At 45.0% G+C, this 13,081-nt stretch overlaps 1 protein-coding gene across 8 annotated transcripts in view; it reads left to right on the top strand.

Moving 5' to 3' along the window:
- ILRUN (inflammation and lipid regulator with UBA-like and NBR1-like domains) overlaps nt 1-13,081 on the top strand; it is a 106,109-nt gene that overhangs the window by 86,123 nt on the left and 6,905 nt on the right. For 2 of the 8 annotated variants that reach the window (XM_086371241.1, XM_086371239.1), the window contains 2 exons: nt 1,121-1,224; nt 10,711-10,930. In XM_086371241.1, the coding sequence (XP_086227367.1) occupies nt 1,121-1,224; nt 10,711-10,728 (122 nt within the window). In that variant the 3' untranslated portion in view covers nt 10,729-10,930. Of the gene's footprint in view, nt 1-1,120; nt 1,450-10,710; nt 10,931-13,081 lie in introns of those variants that run through there. The other 6 variants (XM_086371237.1, XM_086371235.1, XM_086371240.1 and 3 more) reach the window with 3 other exon arrangements.

Below are 13,081 nucleotides of genomic sequence, written 5' to 3'. Positions count from 1 at the left end.
TCCATATCTGACAGATTAAGTTGGTATTAACTTGAATTATTTTAGAAAGCCTGAGGCATACTGAATTTGATATCTTTTGAACTTGTTGTTGAGTCACTCAGTTGTGTCTGACTCTGTGCAACCCCATGGACTGCAGCATGCCAGGCTTCCCTGTCCATCACCGTCTCCTGGAGTTTGCCCAAATTCATGCCCATTTAATCAGTGATGCCATCTAACAATCTCATCCTCTGTTGTCCCCTACTCCTCCTGCCTTCAGTCTTTCCCAGCATCAGGGTCTTTTCCAGTGAGTCACATCAGGTGGCCAACGTATTGGAGCTTCAGCTTTAGCATTAGTCCTTTCAATGAATATTCAAGATTGATTTCCTTTGTCATTGACTGATTTGATCTCCTTGCTGTCCAAGGGACTCTAAAGAGTCTTCTCCAGAACCACAGTTTGGAAGCATCAAATCTTCAGCACTCAGCCTTCTTTATGAACCAACTCATAGATGGTGAAAATAGCCAGGGTGATATCTGTTCTCATATGTTAGGGTTAGTGCTGGTTTCCTCCTGGTATAACTATTAATAGTTGCCTCGTTTACTCTCAGTTGTCCTAGTTTGGACAATAGGTGGTCACTCTAAATAGCCCAAGAGGGAGGTGGTTAATAAGTTGCAATTCTAGTCATTACAGGCACTTCTTTTTTTTTTTTTTTAAATAAACTCAAGAGTTATGCCTGCCCTGAATTTTCTGAGTTAAATCTACAAAATAAAGTAAAACCCATGAGTTTGTAATTCTGAAAATATTGCCTTTGGGTTTGTATATATTGATCATTGTTCTTTGGAGTAATGATTTCCAAACATGGTTATGCATCAAAATCAACTAGGGACCTTTTTACAAATAGTTTCATGGGTCTCAACCATAGACCTCTACTGATTTTGTACCAGAGTTTGAACTTGACATTACTAAAAATGTAGAACTGCATGCAATGCAAATGTAATAGGTTACTCTGTCAGTAAAGCTTCTAAAGTAGCATGTAGGAACATTTCTTTGTCTGGTTTGGGTGGTATCTGGGGTTCTCCGTGATGGCTGCTTTGAGCCTTGAGGGTATGCCGGGCGTTGACATGAGTTGCCTTTTTGTTTCAGATGTCATCTGGGTCATTCTCAGTGTGGAAGTGGGTGGACTTTTAGGAGTCACGCAGCAGCTGTCATCTTTTGAAACGGAGTTCAACACACAGCCACATCGCAAGGTAGAAGGAAACTTCAACCCGTTTGCCTCTCCCCAAAAGAACCGACAATCAGATGAAAACAACTTAAAAGACCCTGGGGGTTCCGAGTTCGACTCGATCAGCAAAAACACATGGGCTCCTGCTCCTGACCAAACCGAGCAAGATGAGAATAGACTCTCACAGAACTCTGTAAATCTATCCCCCAGCAGTCACGCAAACAACTTATCAGTAGTGACTTACAGTAAGGTAGGTGCCCTCGGAGAAGAGGAGAAGGGATAGGCGGTGGGCGTTGGGATTTGTGATACCCCTTCTGGCAAACCTAGAAGCCTAGAATGTTCTTTAAGACTGCTTAGCTCTCCTGCCAATGCAATAGCACAAAAACCTACCCCTTCTCCCCTCCCCCCCTCCCCCATCTCCAGGTCCTGTGGGTATTAACTCCTCCATCCACATTTTATAAATACTGCTGTCTCTCTGCTCTGGTTTGGGTGTTGAAAGAACAGAGTTCTTTACCTTTAGCATTTAAAAAAAGTCAAAATATCACCAGGCATTCTTCCAGTGTAAATGTGTACTAAATGTAGAGCAATAACACACCTTTGGAATTTGTTCCTACTGTTTATTTTTTTTGGTTTTGGGTAGAGTGTTTTTCCTGAAGAAAAAGACAGACTCAATTATTTATCCTACGTGTTGTTGGGCTTCCACTTTACTGACCTAGTTCCCAAGCCTTGATTATCTTCCCGTCTCTTGTGGCCCATCTGCCTCCTCACTGACAACCCAGAGTGGCCCAAGTGATATTTTGACTTTTCATGTGTGCAGAATAAGTGAGAGAATTGTTTGTTGAGTTAATCATAATTTTAAATATTCTGATTGTTCTAAGACTGTCTTCTAGGTGTTTGATCTCTTGATCTGCTTCCCTATGCTTGCTGATTACACAGCGCCTTCCATATTCTGCTAAGGGTGAAGACGGTTGCTGGTTGTTTTTGGTTGGTTGAATAAAGCCCTGCTGCTGAGAGCTAACTGTTGTAGGTGATTTGTGTGGCAGGGCCTGTGAGCACTGCTGTTCCTTCTTCGAATAAAAATGTGATGCATTAAGCTTAGCTTCCCATTTATAGAATCGTATAACTGTTAAGTCTTTGCTTGCTTCATGCTGGCATTCACCCTCAATATTTTAAAAATAAAATTGATTGTTATTTGAGGGACAGCTTGCTGTGTTTTAAGAATGGCATTTTTCTGATCAGTGCTTTATATGTGGTCTAGATCCACAGGCAAATTAAGAAAACAAACTTGGTGATATGAACTCTTTCTCCACATGGTCGAAAGAGGGACTTCATTCAGTAGAAGGGTAACAAGATTGATTTATTAGTTAGATGGTCATTATAAAGGATTGTGTGGAATCATGTTAGTCGTACAGGATATAAGAAGCAAATAGGCGAGGGAATGGCTTATATTGGAGGAAAGTCTTCACGTCTTAACATTCTAAGAAAAGATTTTTCCTCTAAGTTCCTATTGCTCCAGATAGCTCTTGCTTAAATTTAACCCTTCAGGGTATGGCTATTCCAGGTGGTACAGGCCCTAGGGTAAGCATGCCCTGTTAGAAGGAGAACTCTGAAGCAGTTGAGTGTGCTGTGAAGATGGGAGCTGCAGAAAGCAGAACCTGTTGCCCCAGTGCTTTCTGTAATGGAGGCCCCTCCACCCAGTCGAGCTCCATGGCTCGGCCGTCACTGTAGCCTGAGAGGGCTGCTGCTCCTGGCCAGAGACTGCACTTTTTTCCTGGGTTTCGAACCTGTTAATTATTTTTTGCTCCTTTATGGCTTTAGGGACTGTTGCCCTTTAAGTCTGTCATTGCCCTGGCCTGGGTGGAGTTGGGGGCTTATTTCATAAACTGTAGGATCATTTAGAAATAGCATTTGCAAGAACCACAGAGAAAAGTTTCTCATTGCAGATGATATCCAAGATTGTTGCCTATAATGCATTGAGAATGTGGCACTTGGACCCCAAAGAGAAATCAGAGCCTCCTTTTCTTCTTAAGTGAATCAGAATCTTATTCAGAAGGCACTTGTGTGAACACTAGCAAGTCCTCCGGTAGCAATTCTGGCTAAAATGGAGTCAGCTCTGCCTCTGAGAACGCCTTAGAATTGGGGTAGAGGATAGACAGTCACCAGTAAGGACTTATCGACACATCTGCACTGATGTACAAATCAGTGTACATTATTGAATGTGGAGACTTGAAGGATAAGTTATCACTCCCAGCTCGAAGTTCTCAGTGCAGTGGGGAGATGAAACACGCGTGCCATTCGGTCCAGGTGAAGTGTGAATGGGGTCAGTAGAGCACCACACAGTCAGAATGTATGATTTGTGTGCACGGCTGGGGGTTAGTTAAGAAGGCAGAGATAAAGCAGAGGTGGAGCTGATGTAAAAGCACAGATTTGGAAAGGCAGGAAGGATGATGATAGCAGAGCAGTTGCAGTGCTGAAGGCAGAATACTGAGTAAGCGCGGTGTGGTCAGGAGTGATGAGTGGGGGTGACGTTCAGTTAGTTGCGATATGTTCCTTTAGATGAAAAAATTTGGATAGAATAATTACAAATGGCTCTGAAAAAAATTGGACTATAGTTAAATGAATATCTTCAAGCAGGGATCATTCATAATTCTAAGTATTTGTGTTTGGCTTAAGAATACAGATTTATTTATTTATAAGGCAAGACTGCTTAAGGTTCTGAAGGGGTGTACTTGACCAAGTGATGAGATCAAGTAGAGACTAGAGTTATTTTTTAACCATTCCCGTGTGCCAGGTGTGCTGCCAAGTACTTTACATGTATCATCTCGTATTTTGATAAGAAAACAAAAGCTCTGAGGGGCTGACTTGCCCCAGTATCACACAGCTAGTGAGGGGCAGAGTTGGGACTCCAGTCCAGGTGCCACATTACTGAAGGTATTAGTAGGTGAGCCTGGGCTCCGCTTAGATCTGCCTTTGTTTTGTTTTTCCTGTGATCAAAAGCATTAACTGAGTCTATGACCAGTATTATCAAGGTGTGAAAGACACAGAAGTTGAAGAAAGAGGCTCTAATGTAAACTGGGGATTGCTGTGGCATTTCTTTTTGGTGGGGGGGTGGAAGAGTTCCTCTATTTGTTGAGTCTTTACAGTAGTGATTTCTTTTTATAGTTGATAAAAATAAAAACTTTTTAAACTCTCAGGGTGCACCAACCATGTGGTGTTAATAATAAATAGCCCCCTTTTGTTTATGAATGAGTGGAAAGACTGAGATAGCATCCTAGAAATCTAGAGTTAGAGCAGAGGTGTTCAGTTCACCCCAGGTGCCATCTTTATTGGATAGGAAAGCTGAGCGCCAAAGAATTGATGCTTCTGAACTGTGGTGTTGGAGAAGACTCTTGAGAGTCCCTTGGACTGCAAGGAGATCAAACCAGTCCATTCTAAAGGAGATCAGTCCTGAATATTCACTGGAAGGACTGATGTTGAGACTGAAACTCCAGTACTTTGGCCACCTCATGCGAAGAATTGACTCAATGGAAAAGACTCTGATGCTGGGAGGGACTGGGGGCAGGAGGAGAAGGGGACGACAGAGGATGAGATGGCTGGATGGCATCACTGACTCGATGGACGTGAGTCTGAGTGAACTCCGGAAGTTGGTGATGGACAGGGAGGCCTGGTGTGCTGCGATTCATGGGGATGCAGAGTTGGACACGACTGAGCGACTGAACTGAACTGACTGAGGTGGAGCACCTGGTGCCCTGGTATCAGGGATCACTGAGTTGGCAGTAGATTTGATTTACTCTAAAGAAATTCCCTGCCTGCCCTGAAGGCTGGAGAGAGCATGATGCTCTGGGAAGCCCATGACCACAGTTGTAGGAGACCCGTCCAGTTTCCTGCTGCTTCCATAGTTACAGTTTAACTTGCTAAGGTTGGTAGGATGAGATGAAAAGATTGCTCCATGCACCTTCTGTGAGGGCTGGGTAGATAATATAATGGCACATCTGTCAGTGCCAGGAGCTGGACGCCCTGGGAGCCCTTCCCCTGCCTCCCTTGAGTAATGCCAAGCTCTCTGGACCCAGTGCTCTGTGCTGTGGGCAGGGAGTCAGGGAGCTCTGTCTGTCCTAGCTTCATCCCTCAACATCCAGAGGGCCTGGGCCCTCCTTGTGTGAGAACTGTCAGAGGGAGTCAGAAAGGTGAGTAAGTATATGCTGACCTGCTCCAGGGATTCATAAATCTGACTGCTTTTGTTAAAAACTGGCTGGCCTCATTATCAGCTCAGTTGTGGCTGACCTGTCCCAGGAGAACAGTCAGACCAAGTATTGGTGAAGGTTAGGTGCTGTTTTAATGAACCCTTTTATTTGATTCGCTCAGGAGCCTGTGAGGACAAACAGTCACACTGTTGACTCAAGGCTCGTCTTGCCATGCGTTCTAACGGTGACTCATCTCTGGAGGTCGGGGTAGCTTCTATTTGGGCAGCATTAGATAGTAGCAGAAAACAGTCTACAGAGGTGTGGAACGAGAAAGTAAGTCCTGTTGAAATTAGATACTTCTTTTTCTTACTTGCCAGTAATTTTTTAAATTTCTCAGTGTTTTTTAAGAAGGCCTTACAGAGAGGAGCAAGATACAAACCAAATCGTCTTATTCAGGGTAGCTGGAAGTATGAGTATGACTGGCCAAGACCAAGGGCCTGCTCTTCAGGACAGCCCAAATGCTTGCTTCCTTTCTCTAGCAATTGAGTAATGATTTACATCGGAGGAGCTGAAAAGAATCTCAAATTCATTTATTCATTTTGTTACTTGGACTATACCTCTTATTTTGTATTTGTTCTTCTTTTTTTTTTAATGTTTGGAGCTGCTGTTTGTCATATACTCCTCCTTTAAACTGATTACAGCGTGAACCACTGTTATTACTTCCGCCAAGTGCTGGTTTGAAAGGAGAAACGTGTTATTATCTTTGGGGGAGGCTCCTCATGCTCTTCAAGCGTCAGCCAGTGCCGAGTGCCATCTGCCCTGCCTGCCCACAATTTCCACCTGCTCCTCTTTCTCTCTGTCTGACAATCACCCTTCTTGGATCTGGAGCTGAAAAAGTTAGTCTGCTTTTATTATATCAGAAATCACCTTTCTTCTAACCTACAGCAGGGAAGAGCTCGTTTCTCTCTGCTTAGGTGAGGGTTTAGAAACGTAGGCAGAGGATGAGGTGTTAGGTAGCATCACTGACTCAGTGGACATTAATCTGAGAAAACTCCAGGAGATAGTGAAGGACAGGGAGGCCTGGTGTGTTGCAGTCCATGGGGTCATAAAGAGTCAGACACAACTTAGCCACTGAACAACAGGAGGTTAGAGGGAGAAGTTTAGAAAAGCAAATCTGCTTTATGGGCCTGAGGGTGTAATGGCTTGTGGATCTTATTATCTACCTTGAAGTAGCCAGTCCAGTCAGTGTAACATAATAATAAGAAATGACTTAATGGAATTGGGCCCAACATTTGCTCGGTTCTGAGGGCACTGAATTTGACCCACAGGCTGGCGGTTAGTGTCCTTAGCTGGGCTGCCAGCGGTGGAGGGCAGCACGTCCTTCCCGCTGCCTCGTGCTTGGGGGCAGCCCCTTTCCCTGAGAGGTTTAAAGATGGCGCAAAGAAGCTGGAAGGAAAACTTGTGTCACTTGGTGCTCTGTCCAGCTGTGCTCTCCTGTCGAGGGACAGCTAACAGAAGCATGCACCTGCCCCCTCCCCTCTGGGGGCCAGTGGGAGTGTGGTAGTCAGTTATATAAACTCATTGAGCACTTACTGTGTGCCAGGCACTGTGCGGAAGACTTCTTAAATTTAATTTTTGTTAAAATTATCAATGTACATAGTATAAGGAGCTAAGTAGTTCCACAAAGTTTATATAAAAACACCAGTCACCTCCCTGCCTCCCAGCCCCCAGAGGCAGAGGCAGCAGTCTGACATCGTTTCTTTTAGTCCACACAACAGGGCCATGATACAGGCTCTGTCAGTATCCCTGTTTACAGCTGCTGAGACTGAAGGCCCACAGGTTCCATGGCCTACCCAAGCTCATGCAGCCCGAAAGTGGTAAAACCAGGATATGAACAAAACCAGTTCTTTTTGACTCCTGAGTCTGCTTTCTTGACCATCTATTGCCTTGCTTCCTAGTTACAAATAGTATTCAAGTACATGTTTTTATTGGCTGAGCTTACAGCTGTCGGCTCGGAATAGCATGCTTTCTGTGGTACACTGCTACATTTCAAATGAGAATCAAGCCAGTTATTGACCAGATATTATGTGACTTCTCTACTGCTAAACCCCTCTCTCTCCACAAGCTGCTGTCTCTGGCGGCTACAGAAATTAGCCCCTCTCTTCAGCCTCCATATAGGGAAACGAGTCCCTGGAACCTCGTGGTCACTTGGGTATAGATGTTTGGTGATGTTGAGATTTCCTTTAACTCACGTTTGTGACAGCAGCACCTTGTCTGTGTTCCGTGACTGTGGCCAGAAGATACAGTCTGGAGTTTTTTTTTTCATTTTCCTGTAATGAATCTAAAATCTCCTTTTGAACATAATATTTTAAAGCTAGAACATGCTTAGGGCTGTCTTAGTCCCTTTAAAGCCAGATTTTGTTTCTGCAAAGGCTATCTGGACAATGAATATTTTACAGTTAGTATGAGCCCTGAAGTGGAAGTTTACGTGTTTTGTTCAAGACCAAAGTGGGTAAGAGAAAGTAGAAGGAGAGGAAGATGCAGGATGGAAACCAGATCATGGAAGGATTTATGGATCTTTGTGAAGCTTGGGCTTTTGCCCTGAGGAGCAGAGGTTGGAACCATTAAAGGATTTTGAGCAGAGGGGTGATGTGATCTGACTTCATGTAGTGAAAGATATGCTCTGACACTCCTGTGGAGAGTAAAGGACAAGGATAGAAGCAGGAGACCAGTGGGGAAGTTAGTGCAGTCATGTGGATAAAGAGAATGGGCACTTTGTGCCAGAGTGGTAGCCAGATAGGTTGGAGCAGTGATCTGTGTCTGGGTCTGCTTTATTAGCTAGAACAAACAGGATTTGCTAATGAGTCCGAAGGGTGGTGTAAGGGGGAATAAACGATGACAACAAGGTTTTGGCCTGAGCAGCTGGAAGGGTAGAATTGCTCTCCATGGAGAGAGGAAAGGCTGTGGGAGAGGGGGGCAGAGATCAGGAACTCTATTTGGAATACATTGGAGATTTCTATAAACATCCAAATGGAGGCATCAGGGAGGCTGTTGTGTATCCAAATTGGTAACATGGTTTAGGAGAAAGGGTTTGGTGGAGATAACATATTTGGGAGTCATTCCATATGGATGATATCTAACACTGTGAGCCTGGCTGCCGTCCACAAAATGATGAGTCTGTGTTGAGCAGGGTTCTCTCAGCCGGCTGAATAAGACTATTGGCATTTTAGGTCAGACGAGTCTTCTTTTGTTGCAGAGGGGTGCAGATCTTATACGCTGTAAGATGTTCAGTAGCATCCCTGGCCTTTACCCATTGGAAGCCAATAGCACCTCCTTGGCCCCAAGTGTAACACAGGAAGGAAGTTGTCACTGACTTGCTCACATTCACTTGCTCACATTCACTTGCTCAGATGACTTGCCCAGATTGGGGGTGGGCAGTGGGCTGGAACTCAGGGAACCCAGTTTGAGTCTTATGTTCTGGATTGCATTATGCTGAGGCCTGCTGGCAGGAAGGAAAGTTTGTTTGCTGTTCTCTGAAGGTAGTCTCTACACTTACGTCAGGTGGTAGAGACCTTCTTGTTCATCTTCAGGAGCAGAAAAGAATTCGTGGCCAAGGAGAAAGCAGTGCCCGGCAACTGAGGAAGCTGACCCAGTTTGCTGGCAGATTAGCACATCTTGGACAGAAGAGGTTTGCTAGGAAACTTGGTTTAATGATATTAAGATGACTCCCTTCTGAGAGCCCAGAAGAACCCGTAAAGTCCTCCCAGCCTTGCTGGTGTTTGCATTGGCATGGGTCATATGTGCATTTTAAAAATAGGCAAACACCATGAGCCTTAGAAAATGTCTTTTGTTGTTTGTAACATTACCATTTGAGAATAAAAAGTTACCTCCAGGAACTCTCCCTTTTGTACTTCAACAGCTTCAAAGCTGAACGTTCAGCTCCATCTTCTGTGCTTTGGGGCTCTGAGCATTGTTTTAGGCGGCACTGACACTGGGCAGTCTTGTAACTGAAACAGAGCTAGTGTTCCCATATTTTTACTTCAGTTGTAAGGATGTATTCTTTTCCCTATAAGGATGTATTCTTTTCCCTATACTCTGAATTTAGCATTTTAATTTCTGATGAAAATTCTCAGAGTGGGACTTTCTCAATGTACGGGTTTAAACAGATGAGTTTAATTCAGAAATGTGAGGATGTGCGCCGCGCAGGCGCTCTCGGCCAAGTCTGCTCCGACTCCAGCTGGGCCGGGTGCACAGCGTGAGACCCGTGGCAGCTGCACATCAGGGGGCCGTGCGGGCGTCCTTAGAGCTCTGCTCAGGGAGACCCTTGTCAAAACTGTGGACATTCACCTGCAGAAGCTTGAATGTCCAAGGTCTTGGACTTTTTGCTGTAATTTCACCACCTAAGGGCAAGTCAGAACTAACAGGGAGCTTTGGTATTTAGTCAGTAAGGGACATGTCCTCGGGTGCTCAGCCTGTGTTAATCCTTCCTAAGAATTTACTGTCTGATTACATAGATGTGACTAGCTCATAGGAAAGAATGAGACCAGTAAAGATGGAGTATATTGAGTTTTGAGTGCCCTTGAATTTGAAGGAAGGAGAAGGCAATGCAGTTTGGGAGTAGCCAGGAACTGCTATCTTGATGAATGATAGATTCATACTGAAACTCCATGGTGGTCCAGTGGGCAGGACTCTGTACTTGGATTGCAGGGCCTGAGTTCCATCGTTGGTCAGGGAACTGAGATCCCACATGCCGTGCAGCACGACCCCCCCCCCAAAAAAAAAAAAAAAAGAAGAAGAAAGAAAGTAAAATGATAGATTCAAACTGATTTGGAGGAAAAAGGAACCACATGCAGGAAGGCCCAGAGGCATTCACAGGCAGTGTTCTGGGACACCAGCCAGCCTGACTGTGCTGAGTGAGGTGTGCTTAAAGAGGGTGGGGTGAATTTTGGAGGAAACCTTTGAAAGCCAAGCAAAGGAGAGTTCATGTTTAATGTGAAAGGAAACAAGAGAGCCTGCAATGCTTTTGAACAGGGAAGTGGCAAGATGAAGCCAAGTATGGCTGAAGGAGAGACAGTTTATTCTCCCTCAGTCAGCCAGTGGTTGTCCAGGGTAGGGGAGGTGATGCTGTGAATCCATGGTGAGAGAGGCGGGGGAGTCCTGGGGCTTGGATGGAGACTGCGAGAGGAGGTGGGGCCCACAGCCTCACCCCGTGCCTCAGGGCGCCCACGGGACGGTACCCATGGCCACGTGGCGGGGAACTGGGGTGAGCTTTCCCTCCTTTTAGCTGTCCTCCCCAGTGAGACTCTTATCACTTCTTTCTTCCTTTCTAGGAATCTCCTGTACCCTAGGAGATGGCCATGAGAGAGCTCTCTGTCTGCCAGCATGTCACCTGGATTCTAGCACACTTGATATTGCATGAGATCTTGGGGGTTAGAATTTCAAATAGTAAATAGCCTTTTCTGAAGTCTTTAATGAAAGGCGAAGTCGAACATAGCCAATATCCTTCATCCCCTTGTAGGATTTTCAGTAATACAGTTTCATTCGCAGTGATGTTTGAGTTTTATTCTTTATGGTGATTTTCTTGATCTGTCAGAAGGTAGGTGAAGGCTCTGAAAGCTTGGTCCTGGGGAGCTCGGGAGGATGGGAGGACGAGTGACAGAGGAAGAATGAGGGATGCATGATGGAAGGAATGGGTGGGTGGATAGAGGGGGATGGAGAAGGTCCGCAGCAGGATTGTAGAAGTTAGTTAAGAGCAACAGAAAAACTGTCTTATTGAGGTAAGTATAAAAATTGCTTTATAGGGCTTTTAAAACACCAGTTCACCATGCTTAAAACTGAGTTAAGCTTTTCAGCACAACTTTGACACAGAGGCTGTGAACTGAGCCTGTCCCATGAACAGTTTTCATGCATAAAAGTACATTTGTTTTCTTTCTTTGGCTGATTCTCACACTTGTCTTCAGCCATTGCATCAAACACATCTTTGAAATTTTGAGGACTTGAACACCAAGCGGCTTGAACACCAAGGTTAAAGCGTCCACAGAAGTTCCCGTCGTGCTGGTCTGGCCCTGCTGTCCCACCAGCGAGCCGCCTTGAGTGGTCAGCACCTCTCGAGGGAAGGGCCTTGCTTTGTGTGCTCCTGGGAGAGGAGTCCTCACTGCGCAACCTGTTGCTGCAGTACAGACTTGACTTGTAATTAACGAGAGACGAACAGGTTCCATCAGGGGTTGATCAGTCTCTGGTCCTCACCAGCCAAGCCAGCCCCTGACAGGGCCTCGAAGCAGATCCGCAGTGCAGGATCAGAACAGAACTTAGCACTAAACCGTGTATTCTTCTGTGTTTGCATTCAGGGCACATAAGCAATACAAAAGAAGTGCTAGGTGGGCAAAGCGTTGGCTGGGACTGGCCCAGGGGGAGAGAGGAGGGCCCGGTGGTGGTATCTGACGCTGCCATCAGTACACACGGCAAGAGCATGCTATTGCACAGCCGTGCAGCAAACACTCTTGCCTATTTTATTAACCGGCATGAACCTTTTTATTTATTTAAATCAAATCACAAATAAAATAAAGACAGGTATGTGAAAGTTTTTGTGTTGTGATGCTTTATCTAAACCAGCTTTCATATAGGAAGAGTAACCCCAAAAGCCCTCATAAGACATCCTTGTTTCTTTAGGAATTTTAATCTTTTTTTCTCCCCCGGAAGGTTAAACAGATGGCTCAGCAATGCAGAGCATTCCATAGTTCATTCATTCATTTTACTGAAACTTGGGTCTTAACTCTATGCCAGGCACAAATAAGTGGCAGAAACAGGTTCTACCATCTTGAAAGGGTGACTTTCTCTTCTAATAGCACGATCGTCCTATGGGTAAACATCAATAAGCATTCCAGCTGAAACAAAACTAGTTTCCTGGGGGTTTTTGTACTCCTTTTTGGAAAAGTTATTTTGATTTCTGTGTAATTTTAGGAAGAATTTAAAGATATTGTAGGTGCCCATTCACATAAAATCAGTGAAAACCAGATCACCGTGGGCTTTATCAACCATTGTGAAAAACAAATCATAGAGATAGTTTTATTTTTAGTTTTGCTTTGAGCCCAGGCCCACAAGTACTAGATCTTAAATTGTCCTTTCAGAAGATTGTGATGAATGAAACTGAGCTTGTCTGTTTACGTCTACTAGTGTTCTCTTTTAAAAATATTTTAGGAGGTTAGCCAAATTATGGCTCACAATGGTTATTACCTTTCAGAAGCCCAGTCAGGGACCTGGCCCAACTACTGGAATCCTCCAGCTGGCCTGAGGCCAGAGTCTCTTCCCAGACGCCCATGAGCAGAGAGGCCCCTCCGTGTGGGCCTCAAGTGGTTTAAGGGGACTCACGTGCCCCGTTGCCAGTAGAATTGAGGTCCCAGCGCTCACAGCCATGACAGTGTCCATCAAAAAGCTTAGGGAAGACTGAGGCAAACAGGCAGCACCTCAACCCCTGTGGACCTAGAGGCTGCCACTCCTTCATCAGGAATGCTTTCTGGTCCCTTAGCAGATGTGGGGCCTCTCCCAAGAAATGTTGCTCTTGAAAAGCCATTTCTGCACAAGTTGGTCCTGGGTTTTTTTAGACCTGGAGAGTCAGATAGAGGAGTTCTTCTCTGGGTTTTGTCATTCACACCCTCTATCAGTATGCCTAAATCCAGCCTTGCTGCTAGTGACGTGGTGAGA

This window comes from Bos grunniens, chromosome 23, assembly GCF_055505025.1.
Source record: "Bos grunniens cultivar Pamir isolate PY7600 chromosome 23, Bosgru_T2T1.0, whole genome shotgun sequence".
Lineage (NCBI taxonomy): Eukaryota > Metazoa > Chordata > Mammalia > Artiodactyla > Bovidae > Bos > Bos grunniens.
Note: the sequence above shows the minus strand (reverse complement) of the source record. Positions and strands in the feature narration are given on the sequence as shown.